A 25,991-nucleotide genomic window follows, 5' to 3' on the forward strand; every position below is an offset into this window, starting at 1 on the left:
CCTCACAACCGCAGACTACGAGTAACCAAGCCAGCCCAGGACCTCCACATCCTGCTTCTTCACCTAAGGGATCGTCTGAGACTAGACATCCAAACAGCTGATGAAACTGTGGGTTTGCACAACCGAATAATTTCGGCACAAACTGTCAGAAATTGTCTCAGGATGAATCCTGGTTTCAACTGTACAAGGCAGATGGCAGACAGCGTGTATGACTTCGTGTGGGCGAGTGGTTTGTTGATGTCAACGTTGTGAACAGAGTGCCCCATGGTGGCGGTGGGGTTATGGTATTGGCAGGCATAAGCTACGGACAACAAACACAATTGCATTTTATCGATGGCAATTTGAATGCACAGAGATACCGTGACGAGATCCTGAGGCCAATTGTCGTGTTTCAGCATGATAAAGCACAGCCCCATGTTGCAAGGATCTGTACACAATTTCTAGAAGCTGAAAATGTCCCAGTTCTTCCATGGCCTGCATACTCACCAGACATGTCACCCACTGAGCAAGTTTTGGGATGCTCTGGATCGACATGAACGAAAGCATGTTCCAGTTCCCGCCAATATCCAGCAACTTCTCACAGCCATTGAAGAGGAGTGGGACAACATTCAACAGGCCACAATCAACAGCCTGATCAACTCATGTGTCGCGATGCATGAGGCAAATCGTGGTAACACCAAATACTGACGTGAAAACCATAAATTGGGCCTAATGAATTGATTTCAATTGACTGATTTCCTTATATGAACTGTAACTCAGTAAAATCTTAGAAATTGTTGCATGTTGCGTTTATATTTAGGTTCAGTGTACATACATACATTATTATTGTACTATATTTCCCTCATCACATCAAGGCAGGGGACAAGTCTGCTTCCTCGGTTTACATTCTCAGGCAGTAGGGCTGTAAGTTCTTCCCTCACATCTTCAGACAGAGAAGGAAATTTTCCCTCCCTACTATTTCCTTACAAGCCTACCCTTCTTTGACCTCTTGGCCTGCGACGAAGATGACAACAACGGTGACCCGGGCAACAGCTGTGTCCATGATGACCGCAGTGTCCATGGTGATGGGGGCGGCTCCACTGGCGGCATGGGCGCAGCCACCTTAACCGTATTCTTCCCATATAGCCTCTTCTCAAACTCTAGTAGCTGCGCCCAGAAACCCGCGTTGAGCCGCACGTACGGCCGACTCTCCTGCACCCATGCGTGGGCCCGGCACAGAGTCACGCCCCGGTAACGCATTAGGTATGCCATGACCAGGGCCGGCGAGCGGCTCATGCCAGCCGCACAATGCACCAGCGTACCACCCGTCCGGTTGCTGTGGATACGCTCTGCCACACGGTCAAAGTGGTCGCCTAGACGGGCGGTGGGCAGATCGGAGACGGGCACACGCAGGCACTCCACGCCTGGGTAGACAGGGCAGGCGTGGTTGAGGGTGGCATTGACGATGAGGGTAATGCCCTTGCGGGAGACCAGGGCCTGGTTGAGGGGGGCGTCTGCTCCACTCAGGAACAGGGTGGGGGTGATCTGAGACACTGACATGGCTGCCTGCGAGGGGAACACACACAAACACACCATTACCAATACAATATACTCTGAGATCTCTGATCTATTCGGTCATAGAGAGCTACAGGTGTGCAAGCTTTGGTAACACCTGCATCAGCTTATCTGGGTCCAGACCAAAAATAATGTTCAGACCATGATTTTACACAATGGTTATTGATTATTTGAAACGGGTGTGTGCTGGGAGGAACAACACCTTTACACTACCTCTTAGGACCTGAGTGGGGGATCCATAATATGCTGTAGTCACTAACCCTGGTCTTGGAGTGCAGGCTTTTGTTCCAGTTCAGTACTAGCATACGTAATGCAACCAAAGCCATAGAGCTAAGTACATAATCAAGACCTTTAGTTGAATCCGGTATTTTGGCTGTTTCAAAAGCATAACCTGTTCTCTAGGACCAGGCTTGGTGACCACTTCCTTTACATCAATACAACCTAGTAAGAGATCATCATTACTAAAATGTTGAGTCCAACACACATTTTTTACGTAGTACCAAGACAACCTTTTGAACAAAGTGGATGTTAAGTTAGTAAGAACCAATCTGTCCAAGCCTCATTATAGTATTCTATGAATACCCATTCATCAACACTGCAGGTACATCGACATAAGCTGCCACACACTTTCACAATCCTTTACTCGCAGTAAAATGAGCATATCATGTGCGTGACTAGAAAGACATTGTGGTTCAATACCATGAACATTTTTGAAGGTAGGCTTATATGTAGACGCAACGGTGTCATATGCATAAAGTAAAAGCTCTGTGTGTTTAAATGTTTTAGAGTTATTTATGCTTGCCACAGTATACAATCTTGTGTAATTCTCAGTCACGTTTCATAGGAGTGAGCCTATGTGTTGTAAGACTATGTTTGTCGCAGCTGCCGCCCGCGTTTGTGTGTCTAGTGGCTTACCTGGTCCCTGTATGCCTCTGTAAGTCTGGATCTGTCTCTCAGGTTTTGAAGAGTTCTGGCCTCGAGAAGCGAACCCTCGTTGGGGAACACACATAGGTACACAAGCACAAGCACACATCCTTAAATAGGCTTTGGGCCTGATGGCCAATGAAGAGAGAGTTTAATTTTAGACTTCCACGGCAGCTGGGGTACAGCTCTTGAAAACCTTGTCACGTGCGCCCACATTTCCAGCCACCTACACACACACCAATGTCCTATATAAATCAAATTTGATTTATATCTATAATTTCAATTATCACCAGTTTCTACAGTCGAAAGAAAAACACTATTAGGCTACATAACATTTGAAGACAGTGAACAGTTTACCATAAACTTTCCACTTTCTGTTTAACAGAAGTCCCATCAGTGAATGAATGGCATTTGCAGATGTATTTTAGGTTATGGATGGAATTACCAGGAGAGACAGTGACATCAAATCAAATCACATTTTATTTGTCACATACACGTGTTTAGCAGATGTTATTGCGGGTGTAGCGAAATGCTTGTGCTTCTAGCTCCGACAGTGCAGTAATATCTAACAATTTCACAACATATACCCAATGCACACAAATCTAGTAAGGAATGGAATTTAAGAATATATACAGTGGGGAGAACAAATATTTGATACACTGCCGATTTTGCAGGTTTTCCTACTTACAAAGCATGTAGAGGTCTGTATTTAAAAAATCCCGAAAATCACATTGTATGATTTTTAAGTAATTAATTTGCATTTTACTGCATGACATAAGTATTTGATCCCCTACCAACCAGTAAGAATTCCGGCTCTCACAGACCTGTTAGTTTTTCTTTAAGAAGCCCTCCTGTTCTCCACTCATTACCTGTATTAACTGCACCTGTTTGAACGTGTTACCTGTATAAAAGACACCTGTCCACACACTCAATCAAACAGACTCCAACCTCTCCACAATGGCCAAGACCAGAGAGCTGTGTAAGGACATCAGAGATAAAATTGTAGACCTGCACAAGGCTGGGATGGGCTACAGGACAATAGGCAAGCAGCTTGGTGAGAAGGCAACAACTGTTGGCGCAATTATTAGAAAATGGAAGAAGTTCAAGATGACGGTCAATCACCCTCGGTCTGGGGCTCCATGCAAAATCTCACCTCGTGGGGCATCAATGATCATGAGGAAGGTGAGGGATCAGCCCAGAACTACACGGCAGGACCTGGTCAATGACCTGAAGAGAGCTGGGACCACAGTCTCAAAGAAAACCATTAGTAACACACTACGCCATCATGGATTAAAATCCTGCAGCGCACGCAAGGTCCCCCTGCTCAAGCCAGCGCATGTCCAGGCCCGCCTGAAGTTTGCCATTGACCATCTGGATGATCCAGAGGAGGAATGGGATTAGGTCATGTGTTCTGATGAGACAAAAATAGAGCTTTTTGGTCTAAACTCCACTCGCTGTGTTTGGAGGAAGAAGAAGGATGAGTACAACCCCAAGAACACCATCCCAACCGTGAAGCATGGAGGTGGAAACATCATTCTTTGGGGATGCTTTTCTGCAAAGGGGACAGGACGACTGCACCGTATTGAGGGGAGGATGGATGGGGCCATTTATCGCGAGATCTTGGCCAACAACCTCCTTCCCTCAGTAAGAGCATTGAAGATGGGTCGTGGCTGGGTCTTCCAGCATGACAACGACCCGAAACACACAGCTAGGGCAACTAAGGAGTGGCTCCGTAAGAAGCATCTCAAGGTCCTGGAGTGGCCTAGCCAGTCTCCAGACCTGAACCCAATAGAAAATCTTTGGAGGGAGCTGAAAGTCCGTATTGCCCAGCAACAGCCCCGAAACCTGAAGGATCTGGAGAAGGTCTGTATGGAGGAGTGGGCCAAAATCCCTGCTGCAGTGTGTGCAAACCTGGTCAAGACCTACAGGAAACGTATGATCTCTGTAATTGCAAAAAAAGGTTTCTGTACCAAATATTAAGTTCTGCTTTTCTGATGTATCAAATACGTATGTCATGCAATCAAATTATTTAAAAATCATACAATGTGATTTTCTGGATTTTTGTTTTAGATTCCGTCTCTCACAGTTGAAGTGTACCTATGATAAAAATTACAGACCTCTACATGCTTTGTAAGTAGGAAAACCTGCAAAATCGGCAGTGTATCAAATACTTGTTCTCCCCACTGTGTATATGTATGTATGTATGTATGTATGTATGTATGTATATATATATATATATATATATATATATATGTGTATATATATATATATGTGTATATATATATATATGTGTATATATATATATATATATATATATATATATATATATATATATATATATATATATATATACATACATACATACATATATATACATACATACATACATACACACACACACACACACACACAGTACCAGTCAAAAGTTTGGACACACCTACTTCTTAATTTTAGTGAAGACATAAAGATTATGAAATAAGACCAAAAAAGTGTTAAACAAAGCAAATTATATTTGAGATGTGAGATTCCTCAAATAGCCACCCTTTGCCTTGATGACAGCTTTGCACACTCTTGGCATTCTCTCAACCAGCTTCACCTGGAATGCTAAGCACCCGTTGGCTGCTTTTCCTTCACTCTGCCGTCCGACTCATCCCAAACCATCTCAATTGGGTTGAGGTCGGCGGATTGTGGAGGCCAGGTCATCTGATGCAGCACTCCATCGCTCTCCTTGGTAAAATAGCCCTTACACAGCCTGGAGGTGTGTTGGGTCATTGTTCTGTTGAAAAACAAATGATAGTCCCACTAAGCCCAAACCAGATGGGATGGCGTATCGCTGCAGAATGCTGTGGTAGCCATACTGGTTAAGTGTGCCTTGAATTCTAAATAAATCACAGACAGTGTCACCAGCAAAGCACCCCCACACCATAACACCTCCTCCTCCATGCTTTATGGTGGGAAATACACCTGCAGAGATCATCCGTTCACCCACACCGTGTCTCACAAAGACACAGCAATTTAACCATGAAGGCCTGATTCACACAGTCCCTTCTGAACAGTTGATGTTGAGATGTGTCTGTGACTTGAACTCTGTGAAGCATTTATTTGGGCTGCAATCTGAGGTGCATTTAACTCTAATTAACTTATCCTCTGCAGCAGAGGTAACTCTGGGTCTTCCATTCCTGTGGCGGTCTTCATGAGAGCCAGTTTCATCATAGCGCTTGATGGTTTTTGCAACTGCGCTTGAAGAAACTTTCAAAGTTCTTGAAATGTTCCGTATTGACTGACCTTCATGTCTTAAAGTAATGATGGACTGTCGTTTCTCTTTGCTTATTTGAGCTGTTCTTGCCATAATATGGACTTGGTCTTTTTCCAAATAGGGCTATTTACATTTACATTTGTCATTTAGCAGACGCTCTTATCCAGAGCGACTTACAGATAGTGAGTGCATACATTTTCATACTTTTTTCATACTGGCCCCCCGTGGGAAACGAACACACTACCCTGGCGTTGCAAGCGCCATGCTCTACCAACTGAGCTACACGGGGCCTGTATAACCCCTCTACCTTGTCTACCTTGTCACAACACAACGGATTGGCTCAAACGCATTGAGAAGGAAATACATTCCACAAATTAACTTTTAAGAAGGCACACCTGTTAATTGAAATGCATTCCAGGTGACTACCTCATGAAGCTGGTTGAGAGAATGCCAAGTGAGCGCATAGCTGTCATTTACATTTTAGTCATTTAGCAGACGCTCTTATCCAGAGCGACTTACAGTTAGTGAGTACAGACATTTTAATCAAGGCAAAGGGTGGCTATTTGAATAATCTAAAATATATTTTGATTTGTTTAACACTTTTTGGGTTACTATGTGATTCCATGTGTTATTTCATAGTTTTGATGTCTTTACTATTATTCCACATCATAAAAAAATGTAAAAAGAAAGATAAACCCTTGAATGAGTAGGTGTGTCTAAACTTTTGACTGGTAGTTGATATGTTTAAGAAATTGCCATGGCGGTGCAATTTAGATGTAGGCCAAAAACCCACAACTCGCGACCAATACATTTTCACCCAGGACATCCTTTTTTCAAGTACGCCGGGTACAGGAAAACTGCACACATGGCAACCCTGAGCATGGCATGAATTGCGATAATTGCGTAAAATGTACTGTACGGCAACGTGATGACGCAAAATGTGTGCACACGGCGTAACTCTGCCATGGTTCGCTGGACAAAGCCTATAAGGAAAATGAATGGCGTTTTTGTAAGTGTAAACACAGAAAATAAGGTCTGTGGTAAACACAGGTTTAGGAGATATTTTTGTCTATGAGATCATCTTCATCAGCTAATGTCACTTATTGTGAATTTGGAAGAACGTATGTAATAAAAATAAAAACGAATCACAAAGGCTTCATAATTCATAAAGGTCATGTTAACTGACTTCTATTATCTCATATAAAAAATGTATACGATATCATAAACCTGTGTTAAGCTCAAACATTATTTTCAGTGTTTATTCCGAAACCCTATTCTTTCCACATAGGGATGGTTGAACGAACCAGAGCTAATTTATTTCCGGGTTTTAGGACTACTATAGTGAATGTTCCAATCCGAACTTTATATTTTTCGATTGTGGTCTTAAAGAATACCTGTTTGAAGCATATTTCTAATTGTTTTCATAAAATCCTTTTTGCATTTGATTATAAGCACAATAAAATTTGACTGATTAAAATGTAATATTTTTTTAATGAGTTATCCACAATGTAAATATTGAAGGGTTCGTCAATACCATACGAAAGTAACGTCATCATTTGTGCTGCTGGCAGAACACTCAGTGTCGCACAGAGGAAATTTGTCGACATACATATTGACGAGAAGTTATGGCCGAATTAAATCGAAGTCTTCAAGAATATCTGGCCCAGTCTAAAGGCGGTGCCATGACGATCTCTCAGTCCAGCTCAAGTACGACCATAGATATCGATGAATCCACCTCAGTAGCTGGGAGCTGGTTCGGAAGCTGGTCGAGCCCGTTCTCTGGTTCCAGTAGTCGCGGCGGAGGTTCGACGGGCCAAGGGTTGGGCAGCGGCTATTCCTGGCCGTGGTCTACGGAGCCAGACCCATGTTTACCGGGAATGAGTCGCTTGCAACGACTGGTCGCTTTCGGAGTGTGTATTGCATTTTCGGCGTTGTGCTTTGGACTGTCCGCCCTGTACGCACCCTTGTTGCTGTTGTATGCGCGCAAATTCGCCCTTCTCTGGTCTCTCGGCTCTCTCTTCGCGATTCTGGGAGCAGCGATACTGCGGGGACCCATCAAGCTCATAGCGAGGCCGACTCCCAGCGGGGTGGTGTATCTGTGTTCTCTTGGAGGTACACTTTACGCAGCGCTCAGGCTTCACAACACCATACTCACTGCCCTCGGAGCCATTGTCCAGGTTGCCGTCATCGTTGGGTACATAGTCTCTTTGCTGCCGGGCGGTAGCGCAGGTATTCGATTAATGGGAGGGATGGCAATGTCTGCTATCAAAAGGACTGTCACGGGGAAAACGATGCCAATTTAACCACTTCAATTAATCCGAACGGATTTTTGCCCTCTGTTGTGAATAGGACTGACTGACTTGTGTGCACACTAGCAAAACATTCAGCAATTCACAGACTAATTTGAAAAACAAAAAATTCATAATGACTGGCCCTTGACAACGGTGTTAAATCCTTGTTTTCTTTTGTCATTTACTTCTGATGTACCAACATGCCCAATAATATCTCAGAATAAGACTAAAATGGAACAGACCAGCAGAGAACTATGAAGCCTCATGTATTTTTTTCTATTTATGTTTTGACTAATAAAATGTACTGTGGTACAACCTTATCATGGAATGTATTTTCTGTCCTGAACCAAGGGATAGAACATTGGCCTAGTGTGGATGAAATACTTGGTGCAGGACCAATAGAATAGCACCAAAAGTACCAACTCTGCATGCCAGGCAAGGGTACTTAAAGTATTTCTAAAACGGTAAGCTATTTGAAAGTCTGTATTCAACGCAGGTCTGGTCTGGCTACTTTCAAATGCATATTTCCCGTCTTTCCTTGAGGTTTTATCTTACTATGTCAGATAAGTGATGACCTAAAGGAGGAAGTTAAGACGCATTATTGAAAGTAACCGAAAAGGCTATGTATGGTCTTAGGTTCTGATATAATATAGCCTTTCCTTTAGATTGGGAATTTGCTTGAGTCATTGCAACAGTGTCTGTGAATTAACGGGTTAATGTGATGACATGGGCACTACGTGACCTGCTGAACATAAGTCTACGGAACGCCATTGCCTACTACTAGCCTGGTCCCAGATGTGTTTGTAATGTCTTGACTTCTATGGGCATTGTCACTCCAAACATGACCAAGGGGGTTGGCAAGACAGCACAAACAGGTCTAGGACCAGGCAAAGGGTGTACAAGTACATACTTCTCCCCCCCCCCCCCCCCCCCACTCAGTCATTGCACAGGATCCCAAAGAATTAAAGACCAGAAACGAGGGCGACATTTTGCACACATTTCTATTATAGTCTCATACAAAAAATGGACAAAAGCAATATGACAATCTCATGACAAACTGTACATTTAGAAAGAGAGGAAGGCCGCCTCGATATTCAGGGGAGCCCGGCAATGAGACAGTGATTCTTCTTCTCTCCATTATTGGACATTTAAAAATGAATTTAAATAAATGGAGCCGAGGACTTTGGGGGAATAACACATTCAACGCCCTGTTCTGTTTGTTAACTACCAGTGACAAACAGGCCTTTGTGCATCCCAAATGGCACCATATTCCCTATATAGTGCACTAGTGCCTATATAGTACACTACTTTTGACCATACCCCTATGGGCCATGGTCAAAAGTAGTGCTCTATATAGGGAATCAGGATTTGGGATGCATGCTTATAGCCGAGGACCAAATCCTCTCCTGGAATAATGAATCTTGAAATGGTGGGCGTATTCAGTGTGGCGCCACAGTCTCAGAACATTTTCAGATAGAAATGTAATGTACAGAGGGGACATGGTTCTCTATTCTTCCCAAAACAAACGAAAAAGAGTTGTCTGATCTGTGCATTGTATTCCTATCTGCAAAGCTCAATGTTGTGTCAAATTGCGTAAGATCCTGGACTCTCCTCTCTATTATGTGTGATTGGTACAGTGCATGTAGAAGAGAGAAACTATGGGCCGTTCACATTATCACATGAAGTGTGTCCAGGGGTTTATTCAGGAGGGTGCAGCGTTACAAAACGTTCAGACAGAAATATGTTGAGGAGAACAGACAATTCTCTCTAATGCAGAATAAGGAATCCTATCAATGCCTGTCAGCAATGTTCTAAACTTTGCACCCTCCTGAATAAACCCCAGGTTTCTTGCCTGTTCAAACCACACTGACAAAAAACATTGTTATGTGGCCCACGTCTGAACTTGGAACAGAAACATCGACCAACCAGTGATTGCTTCAGCTTGTCATACCCATCCTGTGTCCAAATCAGGCCACTAGACAACACCTGCAGCGACCAATCAGAATGAGTGTGGCAAAGAGCCATAGGGCGGAATCTGTCATCTAAAGGATCCAAATGTAAAGATAGCAACTCGTCCATCCTGTAGTGAGAGATCTGAGGCTTGACACATTCAGCAATAAAGGCCCTTTTCCACTCCACAGAGGCCCCTATACACACAGTAAACAATCCATCCTCCAGCCTTACAAACAGGCCTGAAGAGGTGTAGTCTGAGCCCAGAGATGATCCACTGATCTGGGGGACAGGAGGTGGCGGTAGTGGTTGTGTGTCTCTTTTTGGTCCCTGTCCTCTTTGCGGGGGTGAATAGCAGGGAGAAGGGGATTGGGGGAAAGAGAGTGTAGGTTTGGTAGTGAGTTGTTCCTTCAGTCCTACCGGCCACGCCCTCCTCCCCTGGGGGCCCCGCGGGGCGCCCCCCTCCAACCCCCTCTCCCGCCGCGGGACGAGGGCCCGTAGCCGCCGCCTTCCTCTCTCTGGGGGGGTCGGCCTGGAGAGAGCAGCAGAGGGACAAGAGACTGGGGTTGGACTCTGTTCCATTTCAAATCAGGACATAAAACCTCCACCCTAATACCAACAAAGTATGACATGCAAAGACAGATTATAGAAATCTCAATACAGTGCGTTCGGAAAGTATTCAGAACCCTTTCCTTTTTCCCCATTTTGTTACGTTACAGCCTTATTCTAAAATGTATTACATTCTTTTTTTCCCCCCACCTCAATCTACACACAATACCCCAAAATGACAAAGCAAAAATATGTTTTTATAAATTTTTGCAAATGTTATAAAACGGAAATATAACATTTACATAAATATTCAGACACTTTAATCAGTACTTTGTTGAAGCACCTTTGGCAGCGATTACAGCTTTGAGTCTTCTTGGGTATGAGGCTACAAGCTTGGCACACCTGTATTTGGGGAGTTTCTCCGCATTCTTCTCTGCAGATTCTCTCAAGCTCTGACAGGTTGGATGGGGAGTGTCGCTGCACAGCTATTTTCAGGTCTCTGCAGAGATTTTAGATCGGATTCAAGTCCGGGCTCTGGCTGGGCCACTCAAGGACATTCAGAGACTTGTCCCGAAGCCACTCCTGCGTTGTCTTGGCTGTGTGCTTAGTGTTGTTGTCCTGTTGGAAGGTGAACCTTCGCCCCAGTCTGAGGTTCTAAGTGCACTGGAGCAGGTTTTCATCAAGGATCTCTCTGTACTTTGCACCATTCATCTTCCCCTCGATCCTGACTAGTCACCAGTCCCTGCTGCTGAAAAACATCCCCACAGCATGATGCTTCCACCACCATCCTTCACCGTAGGGATGGTGCCAGGTTTCCTCCAGACGTGACGATTGGCATTCAGGCTAAAGAGTTCAATCTTGGTTTCATCAGACCAGAGAATATGGTTTCTCATGGTCAGAGTCCTTTAGGTGCCTTTTGGCAAACTCCAAGCGGGCTGTCATGTGCCTTTTACTGAGGAGTGGCTTGCGTCTGGCCACTACCATAAAGGCCTGATTGGTGGCGTGCTGCAGAGATGGTTGTCCTTCTGGAAGGTTCTCCCATCTCCACAGAGGAACTCTGGAGCTCTGTCAGAGTCACCATCGGGTTCTTGGTCACCTCCTGACCAAGGCCCTTCTCCCCCAATTTTATTTTTTATTTTATTTCACCTTTATTTAACCAGGTAAGCCAGTTGAGAACAAGTTCTCATTTACAACTGCGACCTGGCCAAGATAAAGCAAAGCAGTGCGATAAAAACAACACAGAGTTACATATGGGGTAAACAAAACATTAAGTCAAAAATACAAACAGAAAATATATATACAGTGTGTGCGAATGTAGTAAGTTATGGAGGTAAGGCAATAAATAGGCCAAAGTGCAAAATAGTTACAATTTCTCAGTTTGGCCGGGCGGCCAGCTCTAGGAAGAGTCTTGGTGGTCCCAAACTTCTTCCATTTAAGAATGATGGAGGCCACTGTGTTCTTTGGGACCTTCAATGCTGCAGAAATGTTTTGGTACCCTTCCCCAGATCTGTGCCTCGACACAATGCTGTCTCAGAGCTCTATCGACAACTCCTTCGACCTCATGGCTTGGTTTTTGCTATGACATGCACTGTCAACTGTGGGACCTTATATAGACAGGTGTGTGCTTTTCCAAATCATGTCCAATAAATTACCACAAGTGGAATCCCAATGAAGTTGTTGAAACATCTCAAGAATGATCAATGGAAACAGGATGCACCGGAGCTCAATTTCAAGTCTCATAGCAAAGGGTCTAAATACTTATGTAAAAAAAATTTTCAAACATTTCTAAAGACCTCTTTTCGCTTTGTCATTATCGGGTACTGTGTGTCGATTTTTTTGATTTAATCAATTTTAGAATAAGGCTGTAACGTAACAAAATGTGGAAAAAGTCAAGGGGTCTGAATACTTTCCGAATGCACTGTAAGGGAAATAAAGAAGACATGGTGGGGGATAGGCTAGTAGTTCAAAGTCACCATGACATGACAAGTAATGGATACATGACTCACAGCCTTAGCATCAGCCATTGTCACACACACACACAAAGCCCTCCAGTTCTCTTAGGCACACACACAAATACCACCCCTAACCCCTCTCCCCTGTATACCTGCTGTCCTGTCCTCTACCCCTGCTCCCGGGGAGTCTTGGTCTCCGGTACCCGGGCCGTCGTGCCACGGGCGTTTGCGTGGGGGCAGCGAGGCCATGTCCATGCCTTGCAGGGAGGAGGAGCGCTCACGGCTAGCAGGGGACGGGCTGTCGTGCGGCGGGCCGTGCTCTGAGCGCTGACCTTCTCTGTAAGCCTCGTGACCTGGGAGCACACAGGCACAAACAGGAGCACACACGTACAGAAGCACACACACACAATTACATGAACACAGAGTAATTGCCCAACAGGGTCAAAATGGGGAGATGTGGATAAAACTGACACTATTACCTCACAATACTTGTGGCACCATTTATTTCATAACCTGGCGCTGAGCTGTCAAAATGAACCCCTAAAAAATAAATTCCTTAGTAGTGTCACACTAAAAATCCTCTGGGGCTGCCATATACATTGATTAGTCCTTTCACTAACTTTAACGAGGGAGACTGGCTGCTAGCCATGACTTCTGTAAGGGTTAGCCTACTACGCTATTATTTCCTTATGGCTAGAGTTGGGAGCTGTTGGCCTGCCACGCTACCCTGGTTTGATAAGACAGCCCCTTTACCTTGATCTTGCCCGCCCTCCCAGGCCTCCTGACTTCTGCCTCCCTCATAGTGTGGGGGGAACTCATCAGGGGTGGGGAGCAAGCCCTGGCGTCCACCTCCACCACCTCCTGAGGTAACAACCGACGGATGAATGAAAGATAGCACCCATAGATTGATGGACAGATACAGACAGACGAGAAAGAGGTAGAGAGAGAACTAGATAAGGACAGAGACAGATCATAAAAGAAGGACGGACAACAAACTCAGCTGGTCTCACCTCCTCCTCTGGGTGGGCCCCCTCCTCGGGGGGGTCTCCCCCTCCCTCCGTTGTCCCAACCTCCGGCCATCTCATTTGAGGCGTCAAAGTTCTCCTCCTGCCCACCAAACTCATCAGGGAACCCCCTCCCCCCAGGGCGACCCTGTCCAACCCCTCTGTACCTGCACAGAAAAGGGACACCGTTTAAGTGGAGATACAGCAGGCCAGTTGAAACATCCATGTCCCACTGTCCATGCTAGACCCTTTATTTAAAAAAAGAGAGGTTCACACCTTAGGACACTAAGTAAAGGCTATAAAACAAATCACATATGATTGTGCTTACACTCAGCAGTGTGATGCGTGATACTGCAACTGCTAGTCAAAATACATGATACAAAACACAACCTCAGCTGCTGTTAGAGGAAACATCCACTATGAAGATAACTTGGGCAAGCCAAGGTGCGTTAAAGAGCAGTGCACTAGACAGCCGACAATGCACCTTCTAAATTCATTTTCCCAGACGTTCGCGGAGATCGCATTCAGGGTGAACTATGCACATGTCGGCTCAAGCATAAATGTCCTTTTAAAGTCTGTTATAATGCGCTGCTCTATAACGTGACTTGGATTGAATCCTGGCCTTGGTATGCATAATGTCTGTGTTCTAGTTTTTACAGTGTCTTTTTTTTTCAGTATGTAGTTAGTAGGAAAGTTGGTCTGCGGGTTAGTAGATGGGTTTGTAGGAAGGCTAGGTTGCCAGTTAGGACAGTTTGTGAGTTAGTAGAAAAGCTAGGTGGCGAGTTGGTAGGAACGTTAGTCGGCGAGATAGTAGGACATTTAGTCAGTGAGTTAGTAGGCAAGTTAATAGTTAGACCCACGTGTCGTCTGAGTCCTGGCCATGCCTCGGTGGAGGCAGTCGGTCTCTCTGCCTCTGGTCAAACTCCTCTCCTGGACCCCCATAACCACCAAACCTGACATGCACACACGCATATAAGCCCAGAGTTTGAGCAAACCGAGACGGAAGCAACCCATAGAGCCACTAATATAGTAAGTTAAGGGTCAGAGCAAAGGTAGGTTTGAAAGACGAAGGTTGCGGTTAAGATGAGAATGATGAAAAAGTAGGTGAGATTAAAGGTGTAGCGGTACAGGTAAACACTGTATGGTTTAAGGTGTAGAGGTACAGGTAAACACTGTATGGTTTAAGGTGTAGAGGTACAGGTAAACACTGTATGGTTTAAGGTGTAGAGGTACAGGTAAACACTGTATGGTTTAAGGTGTAGAGGTACAGGTAAACACTGTATGGTTTAAGGTGTAGAGGTACAGGTAAACACTGTATGGTTTAAGGTGTAGAGGTACAGGTAAACACTGTATGGTTTAAGGTGTAGAGGTACAGGTAAACACTGTATGGTTTAAGGTGTAGAGGTACAGGTAAACACTATGGTTTAAGGTGTAGAGGTACAGGTAAACACTGTATGGTTTAAGGTGTAGAGGTACAGGTAAACACTGTATGGTTTAAGGTGTAGAGGTACAGGTAAACACTGTATGGTTTAAGGTGTAGAGGTACAGGTAAACACTGTATGGTTTAAGGTGTAGAGGTACAGGTAAACACTGTATGGTTTAAGGTGTAGAGGTACAGGTAAACACTGTATGGTTTAAGGTGTAGAGGTACAGGTAAACACTGTATGGTTTAAGGTGTAGAGGTACAGGTAAACACTGTATGGTTTAAGGTGTAGAGGTACAGGTAAACACTGTATGGTTTAAGGTGTAGAGGTACAGGTAAACACTGTATGGTTTAAGGTGTAGAGGTACAGGTAAACACTGTATGGTTTAAGGTGTAGAGGTACAGGTAAACACTGTATGAGAGCTTAGGTGAGATTTCAAGTACAAAGATGCAGGTTAGAGAGCCGGTAGAGTTGGCGGCACGGACATAAGTAAAGACAGACGTGAGGTTAAAGGTCACAACCGAAAAGCAAGGTAAGCTCACCGGTCATCCCTTCGGCCTCGGAACTCTCCCCCATCGCGGGGGAATCTTTCCTCAGAAGAGCCCCAGTTTCCCCCATTCCCCCCTCCTCCCCCTTGCCCTCCCCCTCCTCCTCTGTGGCCTCCCTGGTAGTCCTGGCTGGACCCTCTCCTCCAGCTCTCCTCTCCCCGTCCGTGGAAGTCCTGGCCACCTTCATTGAAGTCGGAGGATCGGCGCCCCTGCTGAGAGTCTCCCCAGTAAGAACCAGAGCCCTGGTCAGGGCCCCCAGGGCCGCCCTGTCCCCCAGGTGGAGGACCCATGTGGTGATTGGGAGGCCCTCGGGTATCTCCTTGGGAGAATTCAGAGAGAAAACAGTCAGACAAAACATAAAAGCACTTTCAATTGAGAATCGCCATTGAGAATGCTTTTTAGCCCAGGACTAGGCTTAATCTGTGTCTGGGAAACCGGCCCCAAGTGTTTATGCCAGTAGGTATCAACTGTATTCCGTACTACAGTATGTGTTTGAAAAGTTATCTTCCCTGGACACTTTAGTAATGTTTATTATGTTTACATACTGCTTTACCCACTTTATATGTATATACTGTATTCTAGTCATGGCTCATCCTATATAACTACTGCTGTACACACCGTTTCTATTCATATACTGTCTTTCCACACCATTATATGTATATACACTGAACAAAAATAGAAACGCATGTAAATGTAAAGTGTTGGTCCCATGTTTTATGAGCTGACAAAAAGATCCCAGAAATGTTCCATACGCACAAAAAGCTTATTTCTCTCAAATGTTGTGTACCAATTTGTTTACATCCCGGTTAGTGAGCATTTCTCCTTTGACAGGTGTGGCGTATCAAGAACTAATTAAACAGCATGATCATTAAAACAGGTGCACCTTGTGCTGGGGACAACAAAAGGCCACTCTAAAATACAACAGTTTTGTCACAACAAAATGCAACAGTTGTGTCACACAACACAATGCCACAGATGACTCACGTTTTGAGGGATCATGCAATTGGTATGCTGACTGCAGGAATGTCCACCAGAGCGGTTGGCAGAAAATGTAATGTTAATTTTGGTACCCTTCCCCAAATCTGTGCCTCGACAAAATGCTGTCTCTGAGCTCTACAGACATTTCATTCGACTTCATGGCTTGGTTTTTGCTCTAACATGCACTGTCAATTGTGGGACCTTGTATAGACAGGTGTGTGCCTTTCCAAATCATGGCCTATCAATTGAATTTACCACAGGTGGACTCCAATCAAGTTGTATAAACATCTCAAGGATGATCAATGGAAACAGGATGCACCTGAGCTCAATTTAGTCTCATAGCAAATGGTCTGAATACTTGTAAATAAAGGTATTTCTGTTTTTTATATTTACATTTGCTAAAATTTCTAACAACCTTTTTTCGCATTGTCATTATGGGTAAATTGCTGAGTTTTTAAAATATTTTCTATACATTTTAGAATAAGGTTGTAACGTAACAAAATGTGGAAAAAGGGAACGTCTGAATACTTTCTGAATGCACTGTAAGTATTCAGACCCTTTAACTCAGTACTTATTGAAGCACCTTTGGCAGCGATTACAGCCTCAAGTCTTCTTTGGCATGACACTACAAGCTTGGCACAACTATATTTGGGGAGTTTCTTCCATTCTTCTCTCAAGCTCTGTCAGGTTGGATGGTGAGCGTCGCTGCACAGCTATGTTCAGGTCTCTCCAGAGATCTTTGATCGGGTTCAAGTCCGGGCTCTGGCTGGGCCACTCAAGGACATTCAGAGACTTGTCCCGAAGCCACTCCTACTTTGTCTTGGCTGTGTGCTTAGGGTTGTTGTCCTGTTGGAAGGTCAACCTCTGCCCCAGTCTGAGGTCCTGAGCGCTCTGAAGCAGGTTTTCATCAAGGATCTCTATACTTTTTTTTTTTTATGAATTTGCAAACATTTCTAAAAACCTGTTTTTGCTTTGTCATTATGGGGTATTGTGTGTAGATTGATGAGGAAATACATTAATTTAATCAATTTTAGAATAAGGCTGTAATGTAAAAAAATGTGGAAAAAGGGAAGGGGTCTGAATACTTTCCGAATGCACTGTATGTACGTACGTACAGTACCAGTCAAAAGTTTGGACACACCTACTCATTCAAGGGTTTTTCTTAATTTTTACTATTTTCTACATTGTAGAATAATAGTGAAGACATCAAAACTATGAAACAACACATTGAATCATGTAGTAACCAAAAAAGTGTTAAACAAATCAAAATATATTTTATATTTGAGATTCTTCAAATAGCCACCCTTTGCCTTGATGACAGCTTTGCACACTCTTGGCATTCTCTCAACCAGCTTCACCTGGAATGCTTTTCCAACAGTCTTGAAGGAGTTCCCACATATGCTGAGCACTTGTTGGCTTCTTTTCCTTCACTCTGCGGTCTGTCTCATCCCAAACCATCTCAATTTGGTTGAGGTCGGGGGATTGTGGAGGCCAGGTCATCTGATGCAGCACGCCATCACTCTCCTTCTTGGAAAAAAATACCCCTTACACAGCCTGGAGGTGTGTTGGGTCATTGTCCTGTTGAAAAACAAATGATAGTCCCACTAAGCCCAAACCAGATGGGATGGCGTATTGCTGCAGAATGCTGTGGTAGCCATGCTGGTTAAGTGTGCCTTGAATTCTAAATAAATCACAGAGTGTCACCAGCAAAGCGCCCCCACACCATAACACCTCCTCCTCGATGCTTTACGGTGGGAACTACATTCCGGATATCATCCGCTCACCCACACCGCATCTCACAAAGACACGGCAGTTGGAACCAAAAATCTCCAATTTGGACTCCAGACAATAGGACACATTTCCACCGGTCTAATGTCCATTGCTCGTGTTTCTTGGCCCAAGCAGGTCTCTTCTTATTATTGGTGTCCTTTAGTAGTGGTTTCTTTGCAGCAATTCACACAGTATCCTCTGAACAGTTGATGTTGAGATGTGTCTGTTACTTGAACTCTGTGATACATTTCTTTTGGCTGCAATTTCTGAGGCTGGTGACTCTAATTAACTTATCCTCTGCAGCAGAGTTAACTCTAGGTCTTCCATTCCTGTGGCGGTCCTCATGAGAGCCAGTTTTATTATAGCGACAGTTTCATCACAATCAGCTTTATTACCAGATTCGTCCGTTGGACTGCCAGATGGTGAAGCGTGATTCATCACTGATTCTTCACACACATTTCCACTGCTCCAGAGTACAATGGCAGCAAACTTTACATCACTCCAGCTGACGCTTGGCATTGCGCATCGTGATCTTAGGCTTGTGTGCGGCTGCTCGGCCATGGAAACCCATTTCATGAAGCTCCCGAAGAACAGTTCTTGTGCTGATGTTGCTTCCAGAGGCAGTTTGGAACTCGGTAGTGAGTGTTGCAACCAAGGAGAGACGATATTTACGCGCTACGCGCTTCAGCACTCGGAGTACCCGTTCTGTGAGCTTGTGTGACCTACCACTTCACGGCTGAGCCGCTGTTGCTCCAAGACATTTCCACTTCACAATAACAGCACTTACAGTTGACCGGGGCAGCTCTAGCAGGGCAGAAATTTGACAAACTGACTTGTTGGAAAGGTGGCATCCTATGACGCTGCCACGTTGAATGTCACTGAGCTCTTCAGTAAGGCCATTCTACTGCCAATGTTTGCCTATGGATATTGCATGGCTGTGTGCTCGATTTTATAAACCTGTCAGCAACGGGTGTGGATGAAATAACCGAAACCTTTAATTTGAAGGGTTGACCAAATACTTTTGGCCATGTAGTGTATTTATATTCAGGTCTCGGACATTGCTCGTTCTGATATTGCTTAATTTCAGATTTTTATTTTGTTGATTATGTGCATATAGTTTATTGCTAGGTATTACTGCACTGTTGGAGATAGAAACACAAGCATTTCGCTGCAACTGCGATAACATCTGCAAATCTGTGTAAGCGACCAATAAACTTAGATTTGATCTTACTTATGAGAATTTGTGTTCTCCTACCTTTGCCATTGGGTCCTTGCTGTCCCATCGCATGCATCATGGGGCCAGTGTTTTGGCCCACCTGTGAGAAATGTTGTTTTTAGGATTTGAGACTTTTTGTAAACAACACAAAGGGGCGTTTCAACAAGCATTGAATTGAACCATTTTGCATCATCTCATGTTGCACACAAACAGCCCTACTGCTTAAGTATTGAATTTGAACTCAATGTAGGTAGCAAGTTGGCTAACCAACAATACAATTTTGCTACAATTACCGCCACTGAACTACCCAACCCAGATGAACATTTACCTCTTTAGATTCAACCAAAGCTCTTGCCACATTCTTATGAAATGAGCCTACCTTCATATTTTCAACACATTTATTTTGTTTTACAGCTAGTTTGACAATCTCACCTGGTGCTGCATGTAGGACGGAGGCCCCTGCATGTTGCTTGGTGGGCCCTGCATATTGCCTGGGGGTCCTTGCATGTTACCGGGGGGCCCTTGCATGTTTCCAGGGGGGCCCTGCATGTTGCCGGGTGGTCCTTGCATGTTACCCGGTGGGGGCCCGTGCATCCCACCCGGAGGTGGCCCCTGCATGTTGCCCATCCCGTGCATGCCCCCCATGCCTGGCATGTTGCCGTGTGTCCTGGGAGGGTTCTGCATGGGAGGCCCCATCCCCACTCCGCCCTGGATGGGTCCCTGTGGGCCCATCATATTCCCCTGAGGGGGAATCATGCCCCCCTGAGGCGGAGGCCCCTGGCCTCGAGGAGGGGGCCCCATCATTCCTCCCGGTGGGGGGCCCTGCATGTTTCCGGGGGGCCCCTGCATCCCTCTGGGTCCAGGAGGCATGCCATGAGGCCCCTGGGGGCCCATGTTTCTGTGGGGGCCGGGGTGCCTCTGCATGCCCTGGGGCCCGTGGAGGTCCGGGGGACCCATCATGCCCTGAGGAGGCCCCTGGTGGTGCTGGGACCCTGGAGGGGGACCCATCTGGCCCGGGCGCATGAACGGAGCCTGCATGACGCCAGGGCCCATGGGGGGCCCCATGTTGTGGGGCATCTGCTGAGGGGGCATGGACTGGGGGAAGCCCTGTGGAGGTGGGGGCATGGGTCCTCCCTGGCCAGGGAAAGGTGGCATGGGTCCTTGTGGGCCTCCTGGGGGAGGCATGTTCCCGTCCATCTGATTCATACGGTCCATCTTCATTTGCTAGGGGGAAAATAAGATATGTTCCATCCCAGCAATAAGACACCTGATTCAGCATATCATTTAAAGGGATAGTTCACGCTAAATCTATATTTGGGTAAAATTACACTTCCCTTCAGTTGTGTCTTAAGGCCCATGGTGAAATAATCCATAATAATCTATTATTTACTTCTAACAATCTATTATTTTCGTCAGATTTCATGAATGGAAACAGCCAAGCTGGAACGTCCTCAAACTAAGTTTGGTAGCGTCGAAACTCGCAAGAACCTGTCCATGTTTTCTTCCCCACGAGAATGTTGTTATTTTTGCAATACAATTCTAATTTTTTTATGCTTTTCCTATGTTTACCGGTCAGTTTTGATCACATCTGGAAAGCAATACCGGTCTAAGAGCCTGCTCCAGGGGGACGACGTCATCACTGGAAGACGCATACAGATGCTCTGTTCTGTGGCTATGTGAGGACTTCGCTCTAGTTCGGAGTAACCAAATTCCAGCGATTAATTCAGCAGTATGCACGTAAAAAACCTCCCTGCTACCTCTAACTACCGAACTCAGTTTGAAGTGTTTTTGAGGGAGTTTCGGCTTACAGTGCAGCTTTGCTAACATCGGTTCGGCTGTATCCATTCATGAAATCTGACGATGCTAGCCTGAAGTAAATAATAGATTATTGTGGATTCTGTCACCATGGGCCTTCAGACACAACTCAAGGTAAGGCCCAAATGTAGATATATTATTATTTTAAGCTGAAACAAACAACTGTAGCTGCACTGCAGGGCTAGGTTTGTTGACCATTGACCTAAAATGTATTTCTCTTGCAATCGCTCTTTCATGTTACACATTTTTGTCACTGACACTTTCGTCACGCATTTCTTTGTTTCAAAGCGGGCACTTTGCTTCTGACCTCTCACCTCTAGCATCATCGGGTTGGTCTTCCCATCCATTTTCTTCTCATCCATCCTTTCTTTCTTCTCTCCTCCCGGTGGCACGAGAGGTACCTTATTATCTGCCCAGGCCTGAAGGAAGGAAAGGGGGGAGGAGACAAAGGAAGGGAGAAAGAGTGACAGATGTCACAGAGCAAATACTAATTTACTCACAACAGACCCATGTCTTGCTTCTTTTTCTTGATGTCAACATTAATGTAAACAAAACTGAATCAAGACTAAGTTACCTGTTGGAATTGGGCAGGGATGGGTTTGGCATAGGGGACCTTCTTCTGTGGCACTTTCTTCTGGTCTTTCTGTAAAATCTCCTCAATCCCCCAATCCAGACCTGGGATGCTCATCTCCTCCTCAGGTGCAGTCTCTTTATCTTGAGAAAATCAAACTACGTTACCCATAGTCCACCAATCTACCACTCCAACCTTACTGGAACTGCATAGACCGTGGAAGTCACAGCCAATTGCTGCAACATTGTTAGAGCTAATTCAACTACAAAACTAAAACGTAACCCCTCTCTGTGACTTAGATAAGATTTGTTTGAGAAGTGCGAACGTGTGTGTCCTCACCGTTTGCCTCTTGTTCCATGGCAGCTTTGAGCTGATCGGGGATCCCCATGCCAGGAATGGCAGCCAGGCTGTTTGGCTCCATATCATCTGGAAAACAAACAGACCCAGAAACACAAGTCAAATGGTGACACCATGTAACCTTGACCAGACAAACATGTCTGGCTGCAATTCAAACTTTTTTTCTTTCTTCTACAGGACCTCACAAACACAAAAACAAAACGCCCACTATACAAAACCTTCTTTAAGGTGATCAACATATGTTTTCCAAATTCTGTCAAATATTTCTGTTTTTTTGTTTAACTTTTGTTTAAGTAGATAGTTCAGTCCTCCAGTTTGTTATTGAGGGTGAATATAAGGCTTTTCAACTGATGGCTATACATTTTATTTGCAGCAATTAGACCTAGATTACAAAACTTTCTCTGATATTGTTCACCAATATTTACATTTCCCAACAGACATAATCATGGAGATGGATGGATATAAATTCCTAGACACAATGAAATTATAGCACAACCTGTACATTATCCCAAAATGGTGTCCGTCTATCACAAGACCATGCAATATAGTTCCTTTGTGCTTTTTGCATCTCCAACAGAGATTACATTTCTGGGTGCATTACATGCATTCTGGCAGGAGTGCATGCAATGTCCTATGAATTATCTTAAAATTGCAGTAGTTTATGTCTTAGGTTGTAGTAGCAGGTATGAGCATTTTCACATATCTGTGACCAATGGTTCCTCTCAGTTTCCCATTTTCCCCTTATTAGGTTCTGAACAATCAGGTAGAGTTTCAATCAACCCTTGATATCTTGGCAATCAACTTCTTTGGTGTAGCAGCTTCTTTCAGTATTGTTTCTATGCTAGATGCCTTTGGTTCATCCAGATTCTGTTGAAGCGATTAAATAAGATTTCTGAGTTGTAAGAACTTAAAGAAATCGGCCTTGGATAATCCAAATCTTTCTTGTAATTGATTTAATGACAGTAGAGATCCATCATAGTACACGTTCAAAATTCATGATGCCACTTTGGAGCCAAGACTTAAAGGTCTGGTCATTAAACACTGGAGATAAGGTGGGCTTATTCCAAAAAGGAGTGCCTGGCGATATAGGTTCTTGTTATTTTAAGTGTTTCTAAAATTCCCTACAGGAAAAATGAATTGTGGAAAAACAATTGGAACCATTTCCCTGTTTGACCGCTAGGTTTTCTGGGTATTATGACACCTCCACTGTGGAGCCCTATACACAGACAAATTCAAAAACACACACAGCGTACATACTTACACCTCACACACAATATTCCTACATATCATACCGTATTCCACTCCATCCTCTGACATCCCAGGTAACAAATTCAGATTGTATCTGTCCCTCATCTTGTCTCCTGGCCGATTCCTCGTCCAGAATTTACTGAGAAAGGGATGAATGGGGATAGAAATCATGCAGGGAACACTTCAAAGCACATCGGAACAGACACAACCGAAATAATAATAATTAATAATAATGTGGGTGCTTAATGTTTGTCCTATTTCCAACGGTTTATACAGTTGGAAATAGGACTCCCCTGAGACACCCTTTGAGAGTGGGGTCATGGGCAGGGTCTGCCATTATCAACGGCGACCCTGGAGCAATTAGGATTAAGTGACTTGCTCAAGGGCACAGAAAGATTTTTCACCTGGTTGGCTCGTGGATTCGAACTAGAGACCTTTCGGTTAATGGCCCCCACGCTCTAAGCCTCGGCTATCTGCCACCCTCGCGACACATTCAGTATACGGCCAACGAGGACGTCAAACCCAAAACCTACCAACAGTCATTAGCAAACCATGGGACAATAGAAATACGGGAGGAAGGTCTATCAACAGGGGTGTGCATCTTCCCTTTTCAAGACAATTCAAGAGCCATGTTGGCTCTGACACGATACAGGAAAGATACGTTTTAGTTGAAAATGATTCGGTGCAATTCGATGCACTAACATTTGTTGCATTTAGACATTAGTTTTCCATTCAGCATTAAGGCCTACCTCTTGTGGACAGCGCGGGAAGCTGTGCACCGTGCGTAGAAATGTTACAAAAGGCTAATGACAGGTATTGGGGTGGCTCGGCATGCAAGATGACTTGTAGATCAATTACTGTCATACACAGTTACACATAGGAGAGGACGCCCCAGTTCAGTCAGAAAATATTAGAAGAATTTTCGGAAGGTAAAAAGAAAGTTATGCGAGTAAAAAATGTTAGTGAACCAGTGGTTCGTAAAGTTTTAATTGGTTTTCTGACTGATACATGCTACATTTGGATTGGTTTAGAGTCCCACGGACCGATGTGCTCATACCTTAAACATTTAAACCGGATTCCGTTACACCCCTATCTTCACCCTTAGTCTTGCTTCCCTGTCTACACTGAACAAAAATATAAACGCAACATAAGTGTTGGTCCCATGTTTCATGAGCTGAAATAAAAAATCCCAGAATTGTTCCATACGCACAAAAACATTTTTTCTCTAAAATGTTGTGTTCAAATGTTTACATCTGTTAGTGAGCATTTCTCCTTAGCAAAGATAATCCATCCACCTGACAGGTGTGGCATATCAACAAACGGATTAAACAGCATGATCATTAGACAGGTGCACCTTGTGCTGGGGACAATAAAAGGTCACGTTTTGAGGGAGCGTGCAATTGACCTGCTGACTGCAGGAATGTCCACCGGAGCTGTTGCCAGAAATTTGAGAATTTGGCAGTACGTTCGACCAGCCTCACAACCGCAGACGACGTGTATGGCATCGTGTGGGCGAGCGGTTTGCGGATGTCAACGTTGTGAACAAAGTGGTGGCGGTGGGGTTATGGTATGGGCAAACATAAGCTACAGACAACAAACACAATTGCATTTTATCAATGGCAATTTGAATGCACAGAGATACCGTGACGAGATCCTGAGGCCCATTGTTGTGCCATTCATTTGCCGGCATCACCTAATTTTTCAGCAAGATAATGCACAGCCCCATAATGCAAGGATCTGTACACAATTCCTAGAAGCTAAACATTTCCTAGTTCTTCCACGGCTTGCATACTCACCAGACATGTCACCCATTGAGCATGTTTGGGATGCTCTGGATCAACGTGTACGACAGTGTCTTCCAGTTCTCGCTAATATCCAGCAACTTCGCACAGCCATTGAAGTGGTGGGACAACGTTCCACAGACCACAATCAACAGCCTGATCAACTATATGCCAGGGCGATGTGTCGCACCTCATGAGGCAAATCATGGTTACACCAGATTCTGACTGGATTTCTGATCCACGCCCGTACTTTAAAAAAAAAAAAGTATCTGTGACCAACAGATGCATATCTGTATTCCCAGTCATGTGAAATCCATAGATTAGGGCCTAATTTATTTATTTCAATTGACTGATTTCCTTATATGAACTAACTCAGTAAAATCTTTGAAAATTGTTGCATGTTGCGTTTATATTTTTGTTCATTATATATTCTGGTATGGGTGTAGAGTTACTGCACGTCTCTTGTTGTGATTCTCTATGTCTTCTGTATACAGTGCATTTGGAAAGTTTTCAGACCCCTTGACATTTTCCACATTTTGTTACGTTACAGCCTTATTCTAAAATTAATTACACCGTTTTTTCCCCCTCAATCTACACACAATACTCCATAATGACAAAGCAAAAACACATTTTTAAAAATATCACTTTCACATAAGTATTCAGACCCTTTACTCAGTACTTTGTTGAAGCACCTTTGGCAGTGATTACAGCCTAGAGTCTTCTTGGGTATGACACTACAAGCTGAGGAGTGGCTTCTGTCTTGCCACTCTACCATAAAGGCCTGATTGGTGGAGTGCTGCAGA

At 44.4% G+C, this 25,991-nt stretch overlaps 3 protein-coding genes across 5 annotated transcripts in view; 1 reads left to right on the forward strand and 2 right to left on the reverse strand.

Annotated features, from left to right (window-relative positions):
* Positions 1 to 459: 459 nt before the first annotated feature.
* LOC311150639 (dual specificity protein phosphatase 18) lies at positions 460 to 2,598 on the reverse strand. Its single transcript, XM_084188130.1, has 2 exons — positions 2,470 to 2,598; positions 460 to 1,545 (listed from the first exon to the last, which is right to left on the reverse strand). Exon 2 carries the CDS (start codon positions 1,537 to 1,539, stop codon positions 955 to 957), a length of 585 nt encoding a protein of 194 aa, XP_084044256.1. The 5' UTR covers positions 1,540 to 1,545; positions 2,470 to 2,598; the 3' UTR covers positions 460 to 954.
* A 4,503-nt stretch (positions 2,599 to 7,101) lies between these two features.
* On the forward strand, positions 7,102 to 8,345 carry sft2d3 (SFT2 domain containing 3). Its single transcript, XM_084188062.1, has one exon. It carries the CDS (start codon positions 7,360 to 7,362, stop codon positions 8,035 to 8,037), a length of 678 nt encoding a protein of 225 aa, XP_084044188.1. The 5' UTR covers positions 7,102 to 7,359; the 3' UTR covers positions 8,038 to 8,345.
* Positions 8,346 to 10,306: 1,961 nt separating this feature from the next.
* Positions 10,307 to 25,991, reverse strand: part of wdr33 (WD repeat domain 33) — a 39,791-nt gene continuing 24,106 nt past the window's right edge. The window contains exons 12-23 of one of the 3 annotated variants that reach the window (XM_084139934.1): positions 23,452 to 23,546; positions 22,142 to 22,228; positions 21,806 to 21,945; positions 21,546 to 21,650; positions 19,849 to 20,640; positions 19,456 to 19,516; positions 15,447 to 15,771; positions 14,341 to 14,433; positions 13,487 to 13,647; positions 13,230 to 13,337; positions 12,629 to 12,829; positions 10,307 to 10,507 (exon numbers count right to left, since the gene is read on the reverse strand). In XM_084139934.1, the coding sequence (XP_083996060.1) occupies positions 10,392 to 10,507; positions 12,629 to 12,829; positions 13,230 to 13,337; positions 13,487 to 13,647; positions 14,341 to 14,433; positions 15,447 to 15,771; positions 19,456 to 19,516; positions 19,849 to 20,640; positions 21,546 to 21,650; positions 21,806 to 21,945; positions 22,142 to 22,228; positions 23,452 to 23,546 (2,284 nt within the window). In that variant the 3' untranslated portion in view covers positions 10,307 to 10,391. The remainder of the gene's footprint in view (positions 10,508 to 12,628; positions 12,830 to 13,229; positions 13,338 to 13,486; positions 13,648 to 14,340; positions 14,434 to 15,446; positions 15,772 to 19,455; positions 19,517 to 19,848; positions 20,641 to 21,545; positions 21,651 to 21,805; positions 21,946 to 22,141; positions 22,229 to 23,451; positions 23,547 to 25,991) is intronic. The other 2 variants (XM_084139935.1, XM_084139936.1) reach the window with 2 other exon arrangements.

Source organism: Coregonus lavaretus, assembly GCF_964263955.1.
Source record: "Coregonus lavaretus genome assembly, chromosome: 23".
Classification (NCBI taxonomy): domain Eukaryota; kingdom Metazoa; phylum Chordata; class Actinopteri; order Salmoniformes; family Salmonidae; genus Coregonus; species Coregonus lavaretus.